This window comes from Mytilus edulis, chromosome 3 (genome assembly GCF_963676685.1).
Source record: "Mytilus edulis chromosome 3, xbMytEdul2.2, whole genome shotgun sequence".
In the NCBI taxonomy this organism is placed as follows: domain Eukaryota; kingdom Metazoa; phylum Mollusca; class Bivalvia; order Mytilida; family Mytilidae; genus Mytilus; species Mytilus edulis.
Window position 1 is genome coordinate 84,435,949 of NC_092346.1, and position 25,045 is coordinate 84,460,993.

At 31.0% G+C, this 25,045-nt stretch overlaps 1 protein-coding gene across 2 annotated transcripts in view; it reads left to right on the top strand.

The window, feature by feature from the left end:
* Positions 1-21,167, top strand: part of LOC139514577 (endoribonuclease Dicer-like) — a 30,171-nt gene extending 9,004 nt beyond the window's left edge. For both annotated transcript variants that reach the window (XM_071303968.1, XM_071303969.1), the window contains exons 4-17: positions 1,173-2,590; positions 3,599-3,700; positions 4,256-4,413; positions 4,814-4,955; positions 5,393-5,468; positions 5,831-5,973; positions 6,970-7,146; positions 8,454-8,667; positions 10,338-12,328; positions 12,590-12,801; positions 15,344-15,602; positions 15,958-16,114; positions 17,325-17,400; positions 18,035-21,167. In XM_071303968.1, the coding sequence (XP_071160069.1) occupies positions 1,173-2,590; positions 3,599-3,700; positions 4,256-4,413; positions 4,814-4,955; positions 5,393-5,468; positions 5,831-5,973; positions 6,970-7,146; positions 8,454-8,667; positions 10,338-12,328; positions 12,590-12,801; positions 15,344-15,602; positions 15,958-16,114; positions 17,325-17,400; positions 18,035-18,200 (5,291 nt within the window). In that variant the 3' untranslated portion in view covers positions 18,201-21,167. The remainder of the gene's footprint in view (positions 1-1,172; positions 2,591-3,598; positions 3,701-4,255; positions 4,414-4,813; positions 4,956-5,392; positions 5,469-5,830; positions 5,974-6,969; positions 7,147-8,453; positions 8,668-10,337; positions 12,329-12,589; positions 12,802-15,343; positions 15,603-15,957; positions 16,115-17,324; positions 17,401-18,034) is intronic.
* The last annotated feature ends 3,878 nt before the right edge of the window (positions 21,168-25,045 follow it).

A 25,045-nucleotide genomic window follows, 5' to 3' on the forward strand; every position in this document is an offset into this window, starting at 1 on the left:
TTATATAATATTGAACTATAATGAACCGAATATTGATTACTGAGTAGGTCATAAAAGGTTCTAATTGTGGTAAAATCGTCTTTGTTGAAAAAACAAAAAAATATGACCTGATCGGACTATAATGAAAATACAAAATAAGTGTTTTATTCGTATTTTTATACGGTTGTACGTGGTATGTCATATGACAAGGACATGGGCATATACATACGAGAATAATTATCTTATTTTAAATAAAAATGTCACACTTTTATCTGACAATGAAAGGACATTTAAATAACGTATTCTAAAGCACACAGGTTCAATCAAGATCGATTAAATGTACAAAGGTAATAAATCTGGCTAATCCGATGATGTTGTCACACGTCATTAATTTTCAGTACATCCGATGAGCAATAAACCAATAAACAGCCACGCGGTGTTGGGAGAGAATCTTTGGAGGAAATTGGCAGTATAATCCGTGATTCGCGGTGTCACACCACTACACTCGGAAATCGGTGATTAGAGTTCGCGATTACATACTCTCTGGGCGTACTGTATATCCAGGTTATCATTTACAAGATTCTAATTTGAAATACAAATGGACAGCATATCAGAGGTGTATAAATTCAAAATGTAATGGATCTTAATTTTGCTAGAAGATAAAATCTCTCTTTTAAAAAAAGGAAAAACAACTGGAATGATCTCTGTCTTCTTTTTAATTGTTCGTTAACAATCAAATTCTGAACATCTAAATATTTGGTATCAGGCCATCTCTATGATGCATTTTACTGAATTATTAAGAATATTTTTCCTATTTAATACAACCACTTCCATAGTGGTTTAAAAATGTTGAAAATAATTAGCTAAAGAACTTACATGTAGACGTGTTCATAGGACCATTCATTATTTTACTCTTGAGGTCAAATGATCCTTTCAAGATTGTTTTTGAATTTTGGCTTAAGTTTGGTTCTTTCAAAGCTCAAGTGAAATGTTAGTAGTAAGGGTTGAAAATAAAGGACATTTATGGTGATGAAATGTGATAGGTACATATTGACATACTTCTCATCCATTTTTTACCCTGTCAGACTGTGTGACTCAGTGTCAGAGAAATGTAACATTTGTGTTGTAAGTGACCTCATTCTTGAAGTTGTACAAGTGTAGAATTGTTTGATTAAACATTTATTTCATTTTAGAAACCTTTGTTGATCAGCAAGTTCAAATAATACAGCACCATACAGACCTTCAAGTCAGTCAGCATCTGAATAAAGATAGCATAGTAACCATGACAACAGAAAAATGGCAAGATCTCATAACATCAAATCATATCCTATTTTTATCATCACATGTTTTGAATTATGTTTTGGAGGAGAACATTTTAAATCCATCAGAAGTGAATGTATTAATTTTTGAAGACTGTCATGTTGTTAATAAAGATCCTGTATATGCTCAAATTTTACAAAAGATAAATGACACCTCATTGGAATGTAAACCTAGAATTGTAGGACTAACATCATCAGTAACAGCTACACGCTGTCAAAATCCAGCCGAACTAGAATCAACAATATCAACACTGGAAACTAAACTAGATGCTGTTGCAGAAACATCAACTCTGATTATGTCACAGAGATATGGAATGTGGCCAAAAGAACAAATAATAAACTGTGACAAGTATGAAGATACAACTGGTTTAGTAGATCAGCTGGAAAATATACTACTTGATGCTCTAGAATTTCTGGAAGATTTCAAAATTAAAGAAGATGAAGAAAATGAAAAAAAAGTCAGCAATGATCCATGTCAAATCTCCAAAACTGTTGTATGTGAATGTCTAAATATTTTATATAAACTTGGTCCTTGGTGTGCAGCTAGTATAGCACAGATGTTTCTCACACAACTGGAAAAAATGGAAAAACAAGAAACGGAAATATTAGCTAAAAAGTTTTTAAGATTTAGTTCAACACAGTTAAGAATGCTTAACACAGTATTTGAAAATAACTTTACTCCAGATTATAATGTTGACGCTTTGCTTTTATATGCATCTCCAAAAGTACGGGAGCTAGTAAACCATTTGAAGAATTATAAGCCGGACTACGATTTTATGATAATAAGTAGCGAGGATATGGATGGAATGATGGGAGATAATGAATCGGACATGTCGGATGATTCTGAATTAGATGATTCAGATGCTGAGAATGAAGAGGATAATAGAAGATCCAATGTTATTCATGTAGCAATTAAAAAAGAAGGTTCAGATGATAGCAACAAAAAGGCATCAGATCCATTCTCTGTTGATGCTGAGAAATATCTGTGTGGCATTGTCTTTGTGGATCATAGATTTGTAGCTATAGCACTGAACAAGATGTTAGAGGAAGTTTGTTCATGGGATGATAGTTTATGTTTTGTCAAATGCCATCAAATTACAGGCCAGAAAAAGAAAACTCTCAAAAAGGATATCAATAAAAAACAAGAGGACATTTTAAGGAAATTCAGACTACAAGAGCTTAATTTGTTAATAGCAACAAGCTTCTTAGAAGATGGAATTGATGTTCCAAGATGTAATATGATTATGAAATTTGATCAACCCAAAGATTACAGGTCATACAGCAGATCTAAGGTAAAGTGTTAATTTAGCTTTACTGTTAAATTACAGGTCATACATCACATCTAAGGTAAAGTGTTAATTAAGCTTTACTGTTAAATTACAGGTCATACAGCAGATCTAAGGTAAAGTGTTAATTAAGCTTTACTGTTAAATTACAGGTCATACAGCAGATCTAAGGTAAAGTGTTAATTAAGCTTTACTGTTAAATTACAGGTCATACAGCAGATCTAAGGTAAAGTGTTAATTAAGCTTTACTGTTAAATTACAGGTCATACAGCAGATCTAAGGTAAAGTGTTAATTTAGCTTTACTGTTAAATTACAGGTCATACATCAGATCTAAGGTAAAGTGTTAATTAAGCTTTACTGTTAAATTACAGGTCATACAGCAGATCTAAGGTAAAGTGTTAATTAAGCTTTACTGTTAAATTACAGGTCATACAGCAGATCTAAGGTAAAGTGTTAATTTATCTTTACTGTTAAATTACAGGTCATACAGCAGATCTAAGGTAAAGTGTTAATTAAGCTTTACTGTTAAATTACAGGTCATACAGCAGATCTAAGGTAAAGTGTTAATTTAGCTTTACTGTTAAATTACAGTACATTTACATTTATATATGATTACAGGTCATACACCAGATCTAAGGTAAAGTGTTGATTTAGCTTTACTGTTAAATTACAGTACATTTACATTTATATATGATTACAGGTCATACAGCAGATCTATGATAAAGTGTTAATTTAGCTTTACTGTTAAATTACAGTACATTTACATTTATATATCTAAGGTGTAGAGTTTATACTGCTTAAAAAATTAACTGATATAATTTTAAATTAATTCTAAATAGGAAGGAAATGTACACAGGCATGTTTTTTTGTACTCTTAATTTATAAACAACCATTTAGCACTATGGCTTAAACTTAAAAAAATACCTTTATTGTTTTATATTTATAAAAAAAACAATGTTATGATTATAAATGCACTGTACATATATGCAAAAGTGATTGTTGATTTTTTACAGGGTTTAGCAAGAGCTAAAGATGCAGAGTATCTTATACTTATTGATGATAATAAGACAGAAACATTTAAAGATGACCTCCAAATGTTTAAAGGTGTTGAAAAAGTAAGCTCACTTTTCTCTTTTAAGAACACAGGCTTTCTATAGGTTATAAAACTAGTTATATACCTAGTTTTAATGCAGCAACATATAAAAAAAGAAATGTAGACAGTTAAAGTTTCAAAAAAAAAATCTTTAAAATGTAAGAAAATGAAGAAATATTAAAAGATTCAAAAAAGAAAATAACTCTTCATAAATTGTTTGTGTATGAAGCGATTATCTGGATTTACTTTCGTCTGGAATGCTCAAGCACCAAAAAGTTGATTTCTTAGGATGTATAATGTTTTATATGTTAGACGCTATATGACTAAAAATAGTAATTGAAATGCACTGTTTATTTCAAAGATCTTCAGCAATGATCTTTAAATTAAAGCTATCACTCAATAGACGTAAGATTCCTGAATACAGGAGTACTTAAAATGTTTAAAAATGCTTTTAAAGAAAAATATAAATCAATGATCATCATGATCATAGTAAAATCTTACAGTGTAAAATGGACTTTGAAATTTATTTTTTGTGTATTACAGGAGAAATAATTTATGATTTTGTTTATTTTAAAAGGTTTTGATTGGATGGAGACAGAATAAAGAAAGTGAGAATGACCTTGAAATAATAGAAGATGACTTAGATTGTATAGAGTTACTTCCCCCTTATTATCCCAACTCTGACATGCCAACCATCCAAGTCAACTTATGTAATGCTATAGCATTAATCAATAGGTAATGTTATTGATATATATTTTTTAGAATTAAATATTTACTGATTATCACATAAATTTGTAGTAAATTTAAAATGTAATGAAAATTTGAATATATCAAGTACAACAACTGATGAATACTGATATATGCTAACTCCTCAGATAAGTGTATTGATAAACAATACTAAACTAAATGTGTTGTAGTTCAATTAAGGGAGGCTCAATACAGAATTCCACCAAACATGTTTTCTGGTTTAGCACTAATCACACTTACTGGAGCTACCTAACTTAAAAGATTGAACGAATCTCGTTTAATATCGAAAAGAAATGGATTGATATAACATGCTTTACTTAGCAATTTTATCTAAATGATGATATTACACATATTTTCTGATTTAACTAGATATAACATGTAATTACAGATATTGTGCCAAACTACCTAGTGATGCCTTTACACATCTGACACCCAAATGTCATCTAACCAGTGTCAAAGTCAATGGAGCCTCAATGTACCAAGCTAAACTTAGATTACCAATTAATTCACCTATTAAAATACAAATAACGGTGAGTAGTAATTAAAAGCTTAACCATAACTAAAGCAGGAATACTAAGCAACCTAAAAAATGTTACAAAATTAAAATTTGAAAAAAATTATATTCTCCTGATTGCTTGATTTGAAAATGTAATAATCATAGTGATGTTCATCAATAAATAAATGACTTTCATGCTAAGTATTAAATGGATTTTTTTTCTTTTTAGGAGGGAAAATTCAGAAATGTGTATTTTTGTTGGAATTTTGTTGGAATTGTCCTTTGTTTTAGTGAGACTTATACATGTAGATATTATAGACCCGTCTTCCATTTGCGATGAAGACATTTGATCAATGGGAAGCAATGAAAAATATATTTAGAAGTATTGTTTTGATTTGTTCTTAATTACTCTTTATGCAGCAGAGCTGTCTTAAATGATCTTCAATGACATTCAGTTTAATATTATTTCAGAGTGATTTTATGCCGACTAAAAGTTTAGCCAAGAGAGCAGTTGCATTGAAGATGTGTCAAAACCTCCATGAAGAAGGTAACTAACCAATGGCTCTTTTTTTCAAAAAATCATTCAGTTGAAGATATTCGTAAGTCATGAACATTTCAGTACAATGAATTATAATTTTTAAAACTTTACTTATTTTGCCCAATCATGGCAATAGACCATATAAACCAATGTAATCACTTGGCATCTGTGACTGTAAACGTATTAAAGAAAATCAAATTATTTAAGAGAAAATCAAGTAATATTACTGTATTTTAACATAAGAAAGCAGAAATATTTTGACGTATGCGAAATTTAAGTCAACCTAGTTCAAGACAAGAGTTGACTGTAGCTATGTGATAGGCTACATACTCACTTAATAGTTAAGTCTATTGTACAAATTATGATTTCAGGTGAATTAGATGACCAGCTTGCTCCTGTTGGGAAGGAATTGTTTTCCTTGGAGGAAGATGATAACAATGAATGGGATGATGAAGATTTGATGGGAGAAGCTAGACCAGGAACTACGAAGAGGAAACAGTATTACCTCAAAAAGGTTCACTTATTTCATTAATTAAAAAAAGAAATGTGGTATGATTGCCAATGATACAACCATCCATCAGAGTCTAAATAATGTGGATGTAAGCAATTATAGGTAAACAACAGCCTTCAACAACAAGCAAAACTCATACTTTATAGTCGGCTAAAAAAGAGGCCTTGATATTACAAAGTGTGGAACAATTCAAATGAAAAAAACTAATGGTGTAATGTACAACAGACAAGTAATGAAAAAAACTGATGGTATAATGTACAACAGACAAGTAATGAAAAAAACTGATGGTATAATGTACAACAGACAAGTAATGAAAAAAACTGATGGTATAATGTACAACAGACAAGTAATGAAAGACAAATATGACTGACACCAACCAACGGCAACCACTGAATTGCAGGCATCGGACTTCAGACAGACACTCAGAGAAAATGTTCATGTTAAACTTGTTTGTGAACACTCAACAAAAGACACAAAATAATGATCTATATAAGAAATTTTTTTTTCTTTTATTGTTTTTTATGATGTATTGTAAACTTATTTTGTTAATTAATGTATGCCTTCTAACCCATTGGGGTATAACTGTGCATTATTTAATAAACAGTGTATAAAAATAAGAAGATGTGGTATGTTAGCCAATGAGACAACAATCCACTACAGTTTAAATGAAGTGGATGTAAGCCATTATTTGCAACCATGCAGCCTTCAACAATGAGAAAAACCTATACCCTAAAGTCGATATGAGCTTGCACACAGTTATTTAAAGCTACTTCAAAGTCAATTACAACTTAGAAATAAATCATTTTCTCTCAAGTGCCGGTATAATAATATTTATTACAGCATTGAAAGGTGTTAGGATTATGGGAGGAACAAAATGTTAGAAATGCTATTGCAGAGGGGGGAAATCGAAAGTATGTTCATTACATTTATTCAGGCCAAAAAATGTAGATGCTATATGATTTTTTTATTATTTTTGTAATTAATAATTTTACTTCACAGACAGCCAATATACTGTTAAGAGGATATCCTGAGAAAGAAAAGAATAATTTGTACCTACTGAAAATGAAGCTGACAAAGCCAATCTCTGACGATCAGAATACCAGAGGAAGAAAACTCAACGATCCAGAGGAAACTTCAAGGTCATTTGGTCTGTTAACCTCTGTTACAATACCACAGGTTTGTAGAACTGGGAATAATAAGATACTTTATAACAAATGTACTATTAGAGTTACTTAATCAAATTGAAACTGTAATAAAATATTTTACTGTTGTGAGCTATAAAGACTTGTTTTGTTATTCATTTATGCATACTCTGAACGAGGTCAAGATAGAACTTTTTCCAAATTTCTTCTTGCATCTTTGTAGTCGCGTTGGGTTTTGTTTTGGTGTTCTTATCAGTAGTAGGTCAATAAAATGTTGAGCTATTTAGAGTCTCCTTTGTAATGTATGTTGTTTTCCTTTATTTCTTTTTATACGACCGCAAACCAAATTTTTTCTATTGTATATTGGTATCATGTCGTCGTCGGAAGACATTTGATTTTTCGCACAATAACTTAAGTATAAGTAAAAAAAAAAAATTATGATTTTTAAACACAAGATTTTTGCCTACAAAAGGAAGGTAGGGATTGATTTTGGAAGTTATGAAATTAGGGGTAAAAAAAGGGCCCAAATAAGCATTTTTATTGGTTTTCGCACAATAACTTTAGTATAAGTAAATAGAAATCTATGAAATTTAAACAGAAGGTTTATGACCACAAAAGGAAGGTTTGGATTGATTTGGAAGTTTTTGGTCCCAACAGTTTCGGAATTAGGGGCCAAAAGGGTCCCAAAATTAAACTTTGTTTGATTTCATCAAAAATTGAATTCTTGGGTTTCTTTGTTATGCAGAATCTAACCATATATTTAGATTCTTAATTTTTTGGTCCTGTTTTCAAATTGGTCTACATTAAGGTCCAAGGGTCCAAAATTAAATTTAGTTTAATTTTAACAGAAATTGAATTCTTGGGGTTCTTTGATATGCTGAATCTAACCATGTATTTAGATTTTTGATATATGGGCCCTGTTATCAAATTGGTCCTCATTGAGGTCTAAAGGGTCCCAAAATTGAACTTTATTTGATTTCATCAAAAATTGAATTCTTGGGATTCTTTGATATGCTGAATCTAACCATGTATATAAATTTTGGATATTGGACCATAAAAAGTAAATGTCTAATTTAAAAATTTTAAGTTCTAAGACCACATTCTTTCTGTATCAGAAACCTATGCTGTGTCAACTATTTAATCGCAACCCAAATTCAGAGCTGTATCAAGCATGAATGTTGTGTCCATACTTGCCCCAACTGTTCAGGGTTCAACCTCTGCGGTCGTATCAAGCTGTGCACTGCAGAGCATTTAATTTACTTTGATTTTGTATATGGTTTAATCAGATTTGGTTGCCTCATTTGAATTTTATCTGATTTTGTTTTACATTTATGATCATAGGTTCCAGAATTTCCAGTATATACCAGGTCAGGGGAAGTTACTACAAGTATAGAACTACTTACATCTGATGTGTGTTATAGTCAAGAGGAGCTAGAAAGATTATCAAAATTCCACCGATTTGTGTTCAGCAATGTTTTACGACTAGAGAAAGATCCTATGATATTCTCTCCCAACCAAGCTGAGCTTGGCTACTTAATTATTCCTTTAGGAAAAGGTTAGTATGTTTTGTGGTAAATTTGATTTTGTCAATAGTAACAAACTATTTCACTGTTCCTATAGTAACAAACTGTTTAACTGTTCCTATAGTAACAAACTGCTTACCTATTACTTTTTTTTATACAACCTTTTGCGGTCGTATATTGGTATGTCAGCGTCATCCGAAGACATTTGGTTTCCGAACAATAACTTTAGTATTAGTAAATAGAAATCTATGAAATTTAAACTCAAGGTTCATAACCACAAAAGGTTTTTCACGAGTCAAACAGGTGCTTCCTGTACTGCGTGCTACGCATGCGTGAAAGTATTCTTATGAGTATTTAAAAATGTAAAATACAAAATAATTTAGTGTCAATTAAACAAGAGAGACAAATATACATCTCTTACTAAAGGAATTTAAATTGAAAAATGACAATTTCCTGATGAATTCGGATTCATTTTGAATTTAGTACCGTATTCACATGTCACTGTGTCTAACCATTTCATTTCATTTTAAAACCGAAAGTAGAAAACATGATCTATTGACTATTCTTGATTTGTTTACAACCTCCTTACAGTCATTATAATCGTTCCAAAAAGGATTTTATACAGTTCCAACTTAATAGAAATGATATCCAAATATTGATCTAGACGTTTTATAAGGATAATGATTATGAAGTGAGATAATCATTGCAAGTTAATTTCTGCTGTGATTCGTTGTTTTAAAAAATTGGAATCCAATTTTGTTGATCAGGAATGTCCCCATGAACAAACTGAACAGTTTTAATAAAGTTCTATATTTTAAATGGAAATTGACGAAAGTTTTTGATAGGGGTTTGACTGATTTTCCTGGGGAAAATAGTTATGATGGTCAATTATTAGGTTTATTAATTAACGGATTAGTGACCAATCGGATGGCGATAAGCGGATTAGTTGTAATCACAACTTGTAACACCTGTTGCAAATGTTAATTACCTGGGGGTCATAAACTTGTCAAAGCCATAAAGACAGGTAAATTTATAGTATTTTAATGCGAAAATATTTTTACACTTTCAAATTTAAGTGACGAAATTGATTTGAAATACTTTTGTCAATGCGAAAACCACTTCGTAAATTACGAAAGTGACGAGCGCTAACAAAATTACTGCAGTTATTCTGTGTCAGAAACCTATGATGTTCACTGCAGTTATTCTGTGTCAGAAACCTATTATGTTCACTGCAGTTATTCTGTGTCAGAAACCTATTATGTGTCAAATATTTAATTACAATCTGAATTCAGACCTGTGTCAAGCGAGAATATTGTGTCCATGTTTGCCCCAACTGTTCAGGGTTGGACCTTTTGCGGTCGTATCAAGCTGCGCTAAAGAAGCAATTTGTCATAAAAATGAACTATTATTTAATTTAATCTGCAAAACAATAACGTCATAAGAAGAGATTTAGCTTGCATATTTACAGAAAATTCCACTTATGTGCCATGTTAATCAATAATCAGTCAGTGTTATATATTTTGTAGTAATTTCTATATATTTATAGGCTATATTTACCTTTAAAAAGTCATTTCAAATATTAATAAGTATGTGATATTATGTTAATTTTCAAAATTTGCATTGGCAATTGTACATGTTGTAATTACTGATGATAAAATATTATTGATGTTTTTAAAACATTTTTTTTAAATCTTTTTTTCAGCTACAGAAGAAATTCCTGTTGATTGGGAGTTTATTGAAAAAGTAGAAAATTATAAGCTCCATGAGAGAAGAAACATATATGATACAGAAAGAGAACTTTTTGAATTTACCAAAACAGATTATGAAGATGGTGTTGTAATGCCAGGATACAGGAATATTGATCAGCCTCAACATTTCTACGTAGCTGAAATCAGAATGGATCTCAACCCAGCATCTCCATTTCCATCCCCAGAACTATATAAAACTTTTGCTGAATATTATATAACCAAGTATGGTTTATCAATCACAAATTATGAGCAACCATTACTGGATGTTGATCATACATCTGCTCGGCTCAATTTATTAACTCCACGATATTTGAATCAAAAAGGCGTGGCATTGCCAACAAGTAGTGCAGAGACGAAGAAAGCAAGACGTGAAAATTTACAACAGAAGCAAATTCTTATTCCAGAATTGTGTGAAATCCATGTATTTCCAGCCTCTTTTTGGAGAAAGGCTGTTTGTTTACCAACAATTCTTTACAGAATGAACTGCTTATTAGTGGCTGAGGAACTTAGAATTATAATTACAGAAGGTGCTAATATAGGACAATCCTCAATTCCTGAGGGATTTATCTATGATGCTTTGAGTTTCTCTTTTCTCAAAGATGAAGAAACTGATGGTATTCCTCTGGACATGAATCCCTTCACTGAGCAGTCTGATGATGATGAAGCTGATCAAACAGGAAAAAGTGTAGAAAAGTCTTTCAGTAGTAATGGTTGTGATATTAACAGTCAGGTCAAAGATGATTTTAATCATACTAATGTTATTAATGTAGTTGATGAGAAAACCTCAAAGTGTGCAGAAACATTCCAAGATGTTGATAAATCTTTAGAAACCAATGAAAATACTGATAAATCTGTTGTATCCACAAATGGCTGGCCAAATGATACTGACATTCCAGAGATACCAGATAATCAGTCGTCAGATACTGTGTCTCAATTATCCTCAAACCCTGTACAAACTGCTGAAGTTTGTTGTGAATTTGACAAATTAGTGCTGTCTAAATCTGAGAATGAGAACAATATGAACAAAGAAATAGAAATACAAATGAATCAATCACATGATTCTACTGAACAAAATGGAACCAGTTCTCCAGAACAGGTTGTAGAACAGGATGTGTTCAATCAGGTGGGACACTTCGGAGGAAAACCAATGAAGAAAAAGGAAGAAGATGTTGAAGTGACGGAAGAAGAGCTTGATAAGCTAATGTCATTTGATACTGATGTGGTGACTGGAGATTTTATAGGTCCTTCACCATGTATGATTTTACAGGCCCTGACCATGTCTAATGCAAATGATTTTTTTAGCCTTGAAAGATTGGAGACAATTGGTGATTCATTCCTTAAGTATGCTATCACTGTTTATCTTTTCTGTACATATCCTGGAGTTCATGAAGGAAAGTTAAGTTATTTACGTAGCAAACAAGTTAGTAATTGCAATTTGTACAGATTAGGTAAAAAGAAAGGTTTAGCTGAATGTATGATCTCAACAAAATTTGAACCCTATGAGAATTGGTTGCCACCTGGATATCTAATTAATGAGGAAAAAAGGAAAGGGCCTGTGCCAAAAGTCTTATTGGCAACAAAAGTAGACAAAATACCTGGAAGCAGTTCCGCAGTGAACTTTTGTGACATTAAAATTGATAGTCATTCACATCATTTAACTAATGGATGGGACAAATATGTCCCCTGTTCAAAAGAGGAAAATGAATTTAATAAAGAACTGAAGGAAATTCAAGCCAATGTTGAAGAGGAAGATAGATCTGATTCATCTGATTGTTTGATCCCCTACTGCTTACAGACTCTTCATAGCTTGCCAGATAAGAGTATAGCTGACTGTGTTGAGTCATTGATAGGTTGTTACCTCACAAGTTGTGGGAAAAAAGTGGCATTGAGGTTCATGTCATGGTTGGGTCTCCGAGTTCTACCTCAGAAAAAATCTTTACAGCAGGTATTTATTTGTAGTATACTGTTACAACTTATAGTCATAATCAATGTTACATGTGTTAGATGGATAGACTAAGAAATCACCTTATTTATAATTTGCTTACTTTGCTTGAACCACTAAGTCACTTGTATTCAGTTAGAGAGATACTCATTTAATAATGTCAGAATTCATTGATTTTATTTAAAACAGTGCAAAATCTTATGAAAATTAACAAAGTGGCAGAACACAAGCAGAACATGTATGTAAGCAATTTTTACATTTCAGACTGGTTGCGTAGACACACATGTATTATCATGTCCAAGCTCTCCACTATTTGATGGGGAACCAGATTCTGTCAATCAGCTTCAACATCTGTTGATTGGTTTTGACAAACTGGAGGAAAAAATCCACTACCATTTCAAAGACCGAGCATATCTACTACAGGCCTTTACTCATGCTTCATATCATTATAACACAGTAACAGATTGTTACCAAAGGTTGGTTTATTTATTAATAATCGGATATTAAATGGAATCTATCTTTAATGTCATTATAACCAATGTACTTTCATTTGCCACCCCTATAATGTTCTTCATACAAATTTTGGCTATATCCTAACAACTTTGTGTTTGGTCGTTGAATTGCTTCATGTTTCTGCAAAGCTTATTTGTCCCTAACTGACAAACTTGAATTCTAGTATTATATGGTTATCTTATGTATGTCAATTTTTATGCCCCACCTACGATAGTAGAGGGGCATTATGTTTTCTGGTCTGTGCGTCCGTTCGTCCGTCCGTCTGTTCGTTCGTTCGTTCGTTCGTCCGTCTGTCCCGCTTCAGGTTAAAGTTTTTGGTCAAGGTAGTTTTTGATGAAGTTGAAGTCCAATCAACTTGAAACTTAGTATACATGTGCCCTATGATATGATCTTTCTAATTTAAATGCCAAATTAGAGTTTTGACCCCAATTTTACGGTTCACTGAACATAGAAAATGATAGTGCAAATTTCAGGTTAAAGTTTTTGGCTTCAGGTTAAAGTTTTTGGTCAAGGTAGTTTTTGATGAAGTTGAAGTCCAATCAACTTGAAACTTAGTATACATGTGCCCTATGATATGATCTTTCTAATTTAAATGCCAAATTAGAGTTTTGACCCCAATTTTACGGTTCACTGAACATAGAAAATGATAGTGCAAATTTCAGGTTAAAGTTTTTGGCTTCAGGTTAAAGTTTTTGGTCAAGGTAGTTTTTGATGAAGTTGAAGTCCAATCAACTTGAAACTTAGTATACATGTGCCCTATGATATGATCTTTCTAATTTAAATGCCAAATTAGAGTTTTGACCCCAATTTTACGGTTCACTGAACATAGAAAATGATAGTGCAAATTTCAGGTTAAAGTTTTTGGTCAAGGTAGTTTTTGATAAAGTAGAAGTCCAATCAACTTGAAACTTAGTATACATGTTCCCTTTCATAAGATCATTCTAATTTTAATGCCAAATTAGAGAATTTAGTCCAATTTCACAGTCCTTTAAACATAGAAAATGATAGTGCGAGTGGGGCATCCGTGTACTGTGGACACATTCTTGTTTAATTAGCCTTGAGCTACTTTTTGTCGAGCCTTCGACTTTAGTCGAAAAAGCGAGACTAAGCGATCCTACATTCTGTCGTAGTCAGTGTCGTCGGCGTCCACAAATATTCACTCTGTGGTTAAAGTTTTTGAAATTTTAATAACTTTCTTAAACTATACTGGATTTCTACCAAACTTGGACAGAAGCTTGTTTAGGATCATAAGATAGTATCCAGAAGTAAATTTTGTAAAAATAAAATTCCATTTTTTCTGTATTTTATATATAAATGGACTTAGTTTTTCTGCGGGGAAACATTACATTCACTCTGTGGTTAAAAGTTTTTAAAATTTGAATAACTTTCTTAAACTACACTGGATTTCTACCAAACTTGGACAGAAGCTTGTTTATATTGATAAGATAGTAGTATTCAGAAGGAAAGTTTGCAAAAAAAAAAAAAAAAAAATCTGTATTTTACTTATAAATGGACTTAGTTTTTCTGTGGGGAAACATTACATTCACTCTGGGGTTAAAGTTTTTTAAATTTTAATAACTTTCTCAAACTATGCTGGGTTTGCACCAAACTTGGACAGAAGCTTGTTTATGATCTTAAGATAGTACCCAGAAGTAAATTTTGTAAAAAAAATAATCCATTTTTTCCGTATTTTACTTTTAAATGGACTTAGATTTTCTGCCAGGAAACAAGCCAGGAAACAACACATTCATGCACTCTGTGGTTAAATTTAAAAAAAAATAATAACTTAATTTCTTATACTACTATAAATTTGTACCCAACTTGGACAGAAGCTTGTTTATGATCAAAAGCTAGTATCTAGAAGGAAATTTTGTTAATATTTTGTACCTGTGTATCTGTATTTTACTTATAAATGGACTTAGTTTTTTTTTTTCCAGTTAACATTATATACAGTCTGCAGTTAAAGTTATTAAAACATTTATTAGATTCATAAACTATCTTGGATGTTTACCAAACTTGGACAGAAGCTTTTTACAATCAAAAGATAGTATCAAGAGGAATATTTTTATTAATTTTTTTCCTCGTTTTTGTTAAGCCTGCGATTTACAGCAAAAGTAGACGAGACACTGGGTTCCACAACCCTTACAAATTTTTTTTACACTTATACATTTTTGCAGACAAGACTTTCAGTAGCAAAGATATGATATGAAGACACATTGAATGTTATTTAATAGTCAGATAGTTTAGCATTTACTTGAATGTTCTTAATGAATTTTTCGCTCTATGTTTGCTGGCACAAAAAAAAAAAATGGCGTAAAAGGGCTAAATGCAAATGTATCTGGGAAAATAAGTTAGTTTAGAGTATTTTCAATACTTTGCTTTTTGAAAATGTTTTTTCTCTATATGTTTCTTTCTTCTCTCCCAATAAGTTTGGTTACATATTAATGCTGATTCAGTGATTGTGAAAAATTATTAACATGTCCTAAATTGTTCCTCTTTTTTCAGGTTAGAATTTTTAGGTGATGCAATATTAGATTATGTGATAACACGACATCTGTACGAAGACGCGTGTAAATATTCACCCGGTGTACTTACTGACTTACGGTCAGCTCTAGTCAATAATAATATTTTTGCTGCACTTGCTGTTAAATGGGACTTCCATAAGTTCTTCAAGGCTATATCTCCTCCACTGTTCAATGTTATAGAGAAGTTTGTTACGAGGCAGAAGGAGAGAGAAGATGAGATTGATCTAGAAGATGAGGAGGTAAGATTTGATTTACCGTAAAAGTTTTCTATTCAGATTTGAGAACAGCAAGTGAAATTTTTGAAAAAGGCACTTGAGCACTTAAATGAATTGAGAAAAAGTAACTTTGGCACATGAACTGAATTGAATCTGGCCTATGAATATGGTGTAAGGTATTGTATGTACACCTTTTAATTAAATATTTCCTTTGTATCTCCAAAACAAACATGATACACTAGAAATAGACTCTTGGCATTTTAACATTTTGTAAAGAAATTTGTCTATTGCTAAAGATACTATGTTGATAATTAAATGTTTTTATTTGTGTATTTGGATTTCTGTTTTACTGACTGGTATCCCTTCTCTCCTTAAAAAGCAGGAAGAAGGAGACGATGAAGTGAAAGTAGAACTAGAAGTTCCCAAAGCCTTAGGGGATATATTTGAATCATTAGCTGGTGCTATATACCTGGATAGTGGGATGTCTTTAGACACAGTTTGGAGGGTTTATTATAGAATTATGAAACCACAAATAGGTAAGAATTGAAATAGTAGTAATAGCAGTATGTGAAAAAAGTTACAAGATACAAAAGGGATGATACAAAAACAAACAACATCATAAATGATCAATATTTAAAATGACAAGGAAATGTGATTTAATGTGGCAGCCAAACACATAAGTATGACATTGGAGGCAAATCTACCATTTAACATTCAGTCATTAAAGCTGTAAAATGTCCAGGATAACAAAATGTAAAACAATCTTAAAGGGCCTGAATTATACTAAAGAAAAGATGTCAATTGTGACAGTCACCAACCAAAAACAATGAATAACGTGCCACTGGAAAGGGACATAACAATGTGGCAGGGTTAACCAATATTCTTGATTTATCAAACAGAAATTATAAGAAGTAGAACACTGATATTGTTCTTTTTAATTGTCTTTACTCAATGATAAACAAATTGTTATGTTTCCAAGTATATTTCACTACAAATCACAACTATTTTTTATACATCTGAATATACCCAAAAAATAAATTTCATTTTTATTTCACATTTATAGGACTCATGAAAGCTTATGTTACAATGACAAAAAATAAAAGAACTGCATTTTGATAGAGAAATTTTAAGATCATGAAGCAACTTGGGTTATTTCACTGATAGTTTGGGGGTGACTAAAACTTCTTTTGGAGTCATGATTTCTAGGGCAATGTTTCCTTATCACTTCGCTGGTGTGGTAAGCCCACCATAATTTAAGTAGAGACAGACAATACAATGATCAAAAACAAAACCCAAAAAGTCCATAAAACCAAACACCTAAACTTAAAGATGAGCAACACAAACCAAACCTACAAAAAAAATAAAAAATTAGGAACTCTTAGAGGGTTTGCTCCAGTTAGTGACACACATGCTATTGTTTATGTTTAAATCCTGTAAGTTACAGTAATTTTTTGCATTGTCTGATATATTTATTTTAGCATAACTGGGTTGATTTCAACCTAGATATTATAACGGTTTAAAAGAACAACAATCAGTAACCCTGACCAGCACATTTTACCCTTTAGAAATACATGCTCCTTTAGACTTTATTGCATAAACGTGTTTAATTTATATGAATAATTTATTATGACACATGCAAGACAAATTGTAATAACCAAAAAGTTTTAACAGATCCTCTTTGAATATAATTTGAAATACCAGTAGGAGTATACAATTCACTTTAGTTATTGATTGTTTAATCAACAGAAAAATATCTGAAGAGTATTCCTAAGTCCCCGGTCAGAGAACTTCTTGAGATGGAGCCAGAGACAGCTAAATTTGAGTAAGTTTATATTTATTTTTGATAGCTAACCAATGACAAAATTGAGTACAAAGAATGATACTAAAGTATTTCAATTTATGAATATTCAATCTAAAACATGAGAAAGTAGATGACACTAGAATGTTATGCATCACAGTGGACTTGAGATGTCTTTTATTATTTTTGTTAATGGGTTGTTATCTGATTTACTTATTCCCAACATCTATGAAAGAAACATCAATCAGACAGCAACGCAACTTTCAAAGAAAGCATCAACATAATGTTAAGCTATTTTTGTGAATGCTATAAATCTTTTAAATTTTACATCATTGAACTCATTTCTTATGTAAATATACTAATTGAGGTACTTTCAAATACATGTAGCTAAAATGAAACCCAGCAAAAAAGTATAAAAATAAATAATGTAAATTGTCTTTAGTGATCATATCACAAGTAAAAATCTATGCCAATGTTTCCCTGATATACTGTATTTGAAATCATGAGGATTTACTTTTGCTGTTTGACAATACAACAGTAGGTTTACTTTTGTATGACTAGTTCTCAGACACTGTACTATTTTTACATGTCATGTAGATGCTGGGAACATATGAGAAATTAATACTTAAACATTATTGAAATTTTCTTCATTTTTCAGGAAACCAGAGAGAACATTAGAGGGAAAAATACGAGTCTCAGTGAATGTTGTTAGCAAAGGGGTGTTTACTGGTGTCGGAAGAAATTACAGGATTGCTAAAAGTGCTGCTGCCAAAAAAGCCTTACGAGGAATAAAAACTATGCAAGCTCAGGGACTGGTGCAATAGATATCATAGAAAACCAAAAAATGTGCCATAATTTACTGTAGATTCATTTTTAAATGTTTTCACATTTTTTCTAAAACATTGAATAGAAATTAAAGTCATGAATCAAAATATCAAAGGGAAAGCTTATACTTAGTTCACATGAGTGAAGACAAAACAGAGTTATTACTTAATCATGTTTAGGTTGTATTTAAACTTAAAAGTTGTTAGACCGAAAAAGTCAATATATTTTTTGGATGTACATCTTTGATTTATGAAGTCTCCTTTTTGTTCATATGTCTGACTTTTTTAAATTTACCTCACTTTTTAGTGTTATTCAGTTTTTGTGAAAGTGTAAACCTAGTCCCTTTATATGAAGGTATGATACAATTTTGGTATGTAAAATATATTGTCATGACTTACTTTTCTAGATATTTCAGTTTTGTTATGGCTTATTTATGGAGAAATATAGGCAATTTCAGATAAGTGCAATATTTGAACAAAACATCACAGAAAGAGATAATTTCTGTTGGTTGTCTATAAATATATTCTTTAGTTTATAGATTTTCTAGTTTTCTACATTATTATAAATGGATATAAGTTAATTAATTTATACAATTCGAATTCTTACAATTACATGTGTGGTAAAAGATTTTGACACCAAAATACATACAGAAAAAGATTTGACTCTTAAATTTCAGTTGCGTTGATATAAAATTCATGGGGGTTACCAAATTCATTTCTGTTGTATGAATAAATCAAATGTATTTGTACTATCTTAAATGTTAAACATTTAATCGTAAGTCACAGATTCCTGAAATTTCATAACAAGCTTCCTGAGAGCATTCTATACTGAGTGATGTGTTTTTACATTTATATCTTGTCAACTTCCAGTTTTAATACTAAATACTTATATATTTTTCCTCGTAATTGGCATTGATGATATTTTTGTCACAGTTTTCTCAGGTTCTATGAATCAGAGCTTCCTGTATAGTATCTAGCTTCATGTGAGCATGTTAAACTGGTGGATAACAGAATTATGAAACATATATTATAGTTAGGCACCTGCTATTATGGAAATATTTGAGGAACTTTTTCCATTTTTCAAAATTTTAACAAGCTGGTACCAAATTTTGTTTTCATATCTTTGAACTTTACAGAAATTTTGCAGACCTATAGAAGTTGCTAACCTTCCATTATGTAGTTATTTTTTTGCCATTGTAACCTTTTATATTTCCATTATATTCAAATTCATTATAGTTTATTGTTTAAAAAGCAAACAGTACAACCAGACAAATAGAGTGACTGAGTCTTTGATATGATATTTTCTCTCAATTCAATGGTTCCTCACAGAATATTACCTGGTATAGAACTTTAAGTAAAACTTTAAACTATTCTACCTCTCTATTTGTCATGTGAACAACTTGTGAAACAACTTATTATTATTTCGACTCAAATTTTAGCTGAAGATTTGTAAGTGAAATAATTTCACGCAGTATATATATAGAAAGAAGAAACTACAGTATAATTGTTTTATGTTTTCACTGTTTCTTAATCATAAGGTTTCATACATCTTTTCATCTGTATTTTGTAAGAGTGTTTACCCTTGTTTCAAGGTATTATGACCATAAAACGTGCTGAGTTTTGTTAAATATATCAAGATCATAAATAGTGCTATATCTTTAATTTAAGGTATTATGATTGTTAAAAGTGCCGATTCTTTCTTTTAAGGTATTACAAAATGTATGACCATAAAAATTGCTGATTCTTTGTTTTAATTTGTTATGACCATAAAAAGTGGTGATTCTTTGTAAGTATCATGACCAAATAATATTAAATGACTTGCATTTTCCATTCAAAGCATGCATCGTTTAGAAAATATTCAAAAACTATATTCATTTTGTAAATTTCTTAGATGAAGTAAGTAATTCAGACAGTGTTTTACTAATTGTCCTACTCAGGAATGTTAAATCTGGCAAGAGTACAGATTTTATAAATTATGATTTAAATAATTGTTTTCAAAAACTGTAATAAAAATTAATATTACTAGTTTTGTAATGGTCCTGTAAACAGTTTCACAAAAATTCTTAAGACTAAAGTAAGCATATTGAAATTTTTCATGACTGGCTTAAAATCAAGTTCAATAGTAAGATTTTTTGCATAATTGATTACAGATTCTAGCTAATGAATGTATATTGAACAAACAAATGAAAATATATCTAACTGGCTACAAATCCAAATATTTTTCAATTAATCTTAGGAACAAAAATATATAATGAATTTTAGTTTTGAATATTGTATGTTATTGTGTGTAATTGAAGTAAGAAAAAAATATTTTTTAAAGGCTAATATGGTAATATGCATATACATGTCTAAAAAAACATTACATCTGGTCATTATTGCAGTCTGCACTCAGATTAAACAGTAAAATTTGTACTGATAAGAGTGTAGAAAACATCATATTTTTACAGCCAATTTGACAAAAAGGAAACTTTGTCAGTTAAGTGCCAAGTCTTTGTAAGAATCACACAATTTAGAAGAATTGAAAAACATAACTGGAAAAACCAGCCAACCTAACCATTCTATTTCTAAGTTACCCTCGTCCTGAGTTAGAAATGGTAGGTCTTTTGTTTCTTCTTGTCTGGTAATTAAAGAATTCTCCACATAACTTTTGGTTAGAGTGCTTGCAAGTTACAGAGTTAACTCCCCCTTATTTGGTAATTTTTAGTACATTTCAAACAAATAATATCTAGAAATACAAAAACAGGAAATGGAAACTAATGGTATTTTATGTACCATTATACATTTTGAACTTAAACCAATGTTAACTTAAGTGGGTTTTTTGTTTGTCATCGATTCTTATACAGATTGGCACTTAATTACAACATAATCAGTAGCAATTAGATGATTATTATAAATAATGATCTGTTTATTTTCATTCCAGTTTATTGAATGTGATATTTAGTCAAAATAAACTGTATTTGCTGGTCAGTTTTATTTGTTTGTGTTACCAAACCATCATTGAATTTGTTCCATCAAGAAGTAAGAGTTGTTCAGCTTTTCATTCACTTAGCCATGTGACCAATTGCCATCTTTTGACATCTTTACTAAATTTATAAAAAAAAAGAAGGTTTGTTTCAGTGCATTGAAGAGGTCTTTTGTTGGAAATACTGTACCTTGCATCAGATTTTGTTGCATTTAAAAGTAATACAGTCGATTCCACTTAATTGCATACCGCTTAATAGCATAATTCGGTTAATTGCATAGTTTTCTCCTGCACAAAACCATTTCCCATTCATCTAGTGTTAAATTGTCCGGTTATATGCATAGCTCTACAAGTGGCCTTTCGGTTTATTGCATAGAAAATTATTGCCATCTAGATATGCTTAGTTAAAACTGACGAGATTTTTTTACCGGAAACGGTCATTTGGTAAGTATATTTTTCTTGAATGCATCCTTATTTTCGTTATTATTTCATATTTACTTTTGTGTTATTGAAATAAAGTTTTAAAACAGTTTCTTTCGTGTTTATATTATGGAATTTGATTTAAAAATAAACCTCGATGTCTACACAGGTAAAGTTTCCCATGTTCTATTTTAAGCCTCAAGGTCATAAAAATGTCAAACAGATAATTGTTGTAAAAACACTGACCATTCTACTTCAAAGGGTGTTGATTAATTGATTGGATTTAAACAATTGTCCATAGATTACATTTGGGGTTAATTTTTAAAACAAAAACTCCTGCTAATTATCGATCATAACCAATGTGAACTCTATCTCTATTGGGCTTGGGGTGATCTGTATTAATGTTAATATTATAGGGCATTTACATATGGTTAAAGAATTTTATACATCAATCATTTGTTTTTAATATTTTATGAAAAGAGCATTTACTTTTAATTATTATATTTTCCCACTTTCAACACTTGTGTCCATGAATTAACCCGTACAGGGCCCCACCATTACTGCTTTGCATATACGAAACTAACAAGTTGTTACTTCAGTGCCCAACTGCATATCAACAGCAATTCATTACACATCAATTGTTAAAATAATTATAAACTGTGAAGTATTGTTTAAAAGTTTATTTTAATCAAAGCCTAACAATGAACATTGTACATATGGGTCATAGAAACAAATCTATTTTTAGAACAGTTTATTTTCGTATCCCAGGTAAAGGAAAGTCTGAATGCAAATAAACTAAAACTAAACGTGTTTATAATCTTTATTTAAAGAAACAAAATAAAATAACACATATGACACTAGAGTAGACATAACATTTTTATTAGAATAAATCAACATTCAGTATATTGTATGTGGATTACAGACGTTCATCTTTCTTCAGGGATTTCTTTTACCTGATCTGTTCTATCGATGTTATTTGGCTCTGTCATTTTGCTTTTCGGATATAAGCATACTCCGCTTTATTGCATAATTTTGTCTGACAAATAGGCTATGCAAATAACCGGAATCTACTGTAAAATTAAGAATGGAGTTCAATTGGGGAATATGTCAAAGAGACAACAACCACCAATTTTTCATCAGCGTAGCAAGAAAATCGTGCACCCGTAGGCTGACTCCCTAAATAAAATTGTGTTCTAGTTCAGTGAAATGGATGTCTTACTAAACTCCAAAACATATAAATGAACTAAAATTTAAAAAAAAAACATGCAAGACTAACAACTGGCCCCTAAACAAAAATGTGTACTGGTTAAGTGATAATGGATGTCATACTTAACCAAGAAATATACACTTGAAACAGCCAGGTGCTCCGCAGGACCCAGCTTTATACAACCGCAGAGGTCAAACCCTGCACAGTTGGGGCAAGTATGGACAAAATATTTAAGCTTGATACAGCTCTGAATTTGAATTGTGATCAAATTTTTGACATTATATGGGTTTCTTACAAAAATCAAATGTCAAGATCTTACAAATCTATTGCACAATATAATGCAATTAAAGATTTCTTTTTCAAACTTTTTTTGCAATTAGTCCAAAATCTGACATTTCTTTATACACATTTTACAAGTAGTGTAAGGGAGGTAAATCTGAACATACTCAACATTGTATGTTAAAGCTTTTGAATTACCTCCCTTTCACTGCTTTTAAATTGTCTTAATTGTCCATTGACCAGAAAAACCTAGTTTTCCCCCTTTTTTGTCCCTAATTCCATAACATTTTGAGCCATAACCCCCTAAAGTCAATACTAACTATCCCTTAATGGTATGGAAACTTGTGGTATAATTTCAGAGAGATTCATACACTTAATGAATACTACAAAAATGCTTATTTTGGGGCCCCTAATTCCAAAACTATTTGAACCATAACCCTCAATATCAGTACTAACTATTCCTTCATGGTATGGAAACTTGTGGTATAATTTCAGAGAGATTCATACACTTAAACACAAGTTATTGTTTGAAAACTACAAAAATGCTTATTTTGGGGCCCCTTTTTGGCCCTTTATTCCAAAACTATTTGGACCATAACCCCCAAAATCAATCCCAACCTTCCTTTAGTGGTATTGAACCTTCTGTTAAAATTTATAATGGTCCATTCACTAAAACTTAATTTATTGTGAGGAAACTAAATGCGTTTTCAGACGACGACACAGATGACAACGACATGATAGCATTATATAACGCAAAAAATGCTTTGCGGTTGTATAAAAATTAAAAATCATACAAGACTAACAAAGGCGAAAGGCTCCTGACTTGGGACAGGGGGTTACACATGTTTTGTGAGATCTCAACCCTCCCCCAGTAAAACTCACAAGTTCTTGATTTTTTCAACTTTGGAAATTCCATAAAACACTGGGTTAAAACTTTTTTTACAAATACCAAATCAGCAATAACACAGAATAATTTTCTATCAGATTTTTTTACAATTGAAAGAGGTTGCAGACAAGGGGATCCTTTATCCCCTTACATTTTCTTGTTATGTGCAGAAATTTTAGGACTATTACTTAGAAAAAACAAAAATATTAAAGGTATTACTATTGAAGACTCAGAATTTTCGATCTCACTGCTGATGACACCACACTTATTTAGATGGTTCACCAGAATCCTTAGATGCATCTCTTTGTGTTTTATTACATAATCAATTGTTATGTAATTAGTTGCTATATTGTGTTGTCCACTCTTGAATGAATTCAGCATCTTTGTTCTATATAGCATCCCAAAATATTTTATAGATTCTTAAACAACACAGCTTGACCTCCAAAACTGTGTACAAAATGTATCAGATTTCCAAAAGCATCAATAGAACAAATTTTATATCCAATTGAATTTAGTGATCTCTTATGAATTGATGTTGCAAACTTCATTGAAGATTTATGAGAGAATGAAATACAATAGGAAAAATCTGAGACATAGTTTTTGAGGTCAAACTGTGTTGTGCAAGAATCTATAAAATATTTTGGGATGCTATGAATAACAAAGAAGATAAATTCATTCAGGTGTGGACATCACAATATAGCAACTAATTACATAACAATTAATTATGTCATAATGAAATTATCACAATTTGAAAGATTAATCCTTCATCTTTCTTTTGGTACTTCATTTATAAAATTTAAAGAAGGATGAGGGGAATTACATCAGTTTAAAGATGTCTGATTGGGGATGAAAAATCTTTGTATTGTGCTACCTTAAATCTAAAACAATGCATCAAAGGATTAAAACTAACTTGGATAAGAAGAATGATTAAGCAAACTAATAACTATTGTAAGTTACTAACTTGTACTGAAAAAGTTAAATTAAATGAATTATTCTTGGTAGGTCCAAGAACACAAGTTAGAAATCCTTTTTGGCAGGAAGTTTTTAATGCTTGGACTGAACTCCAAACTAAAGTAGCTATTAAGAAGGAA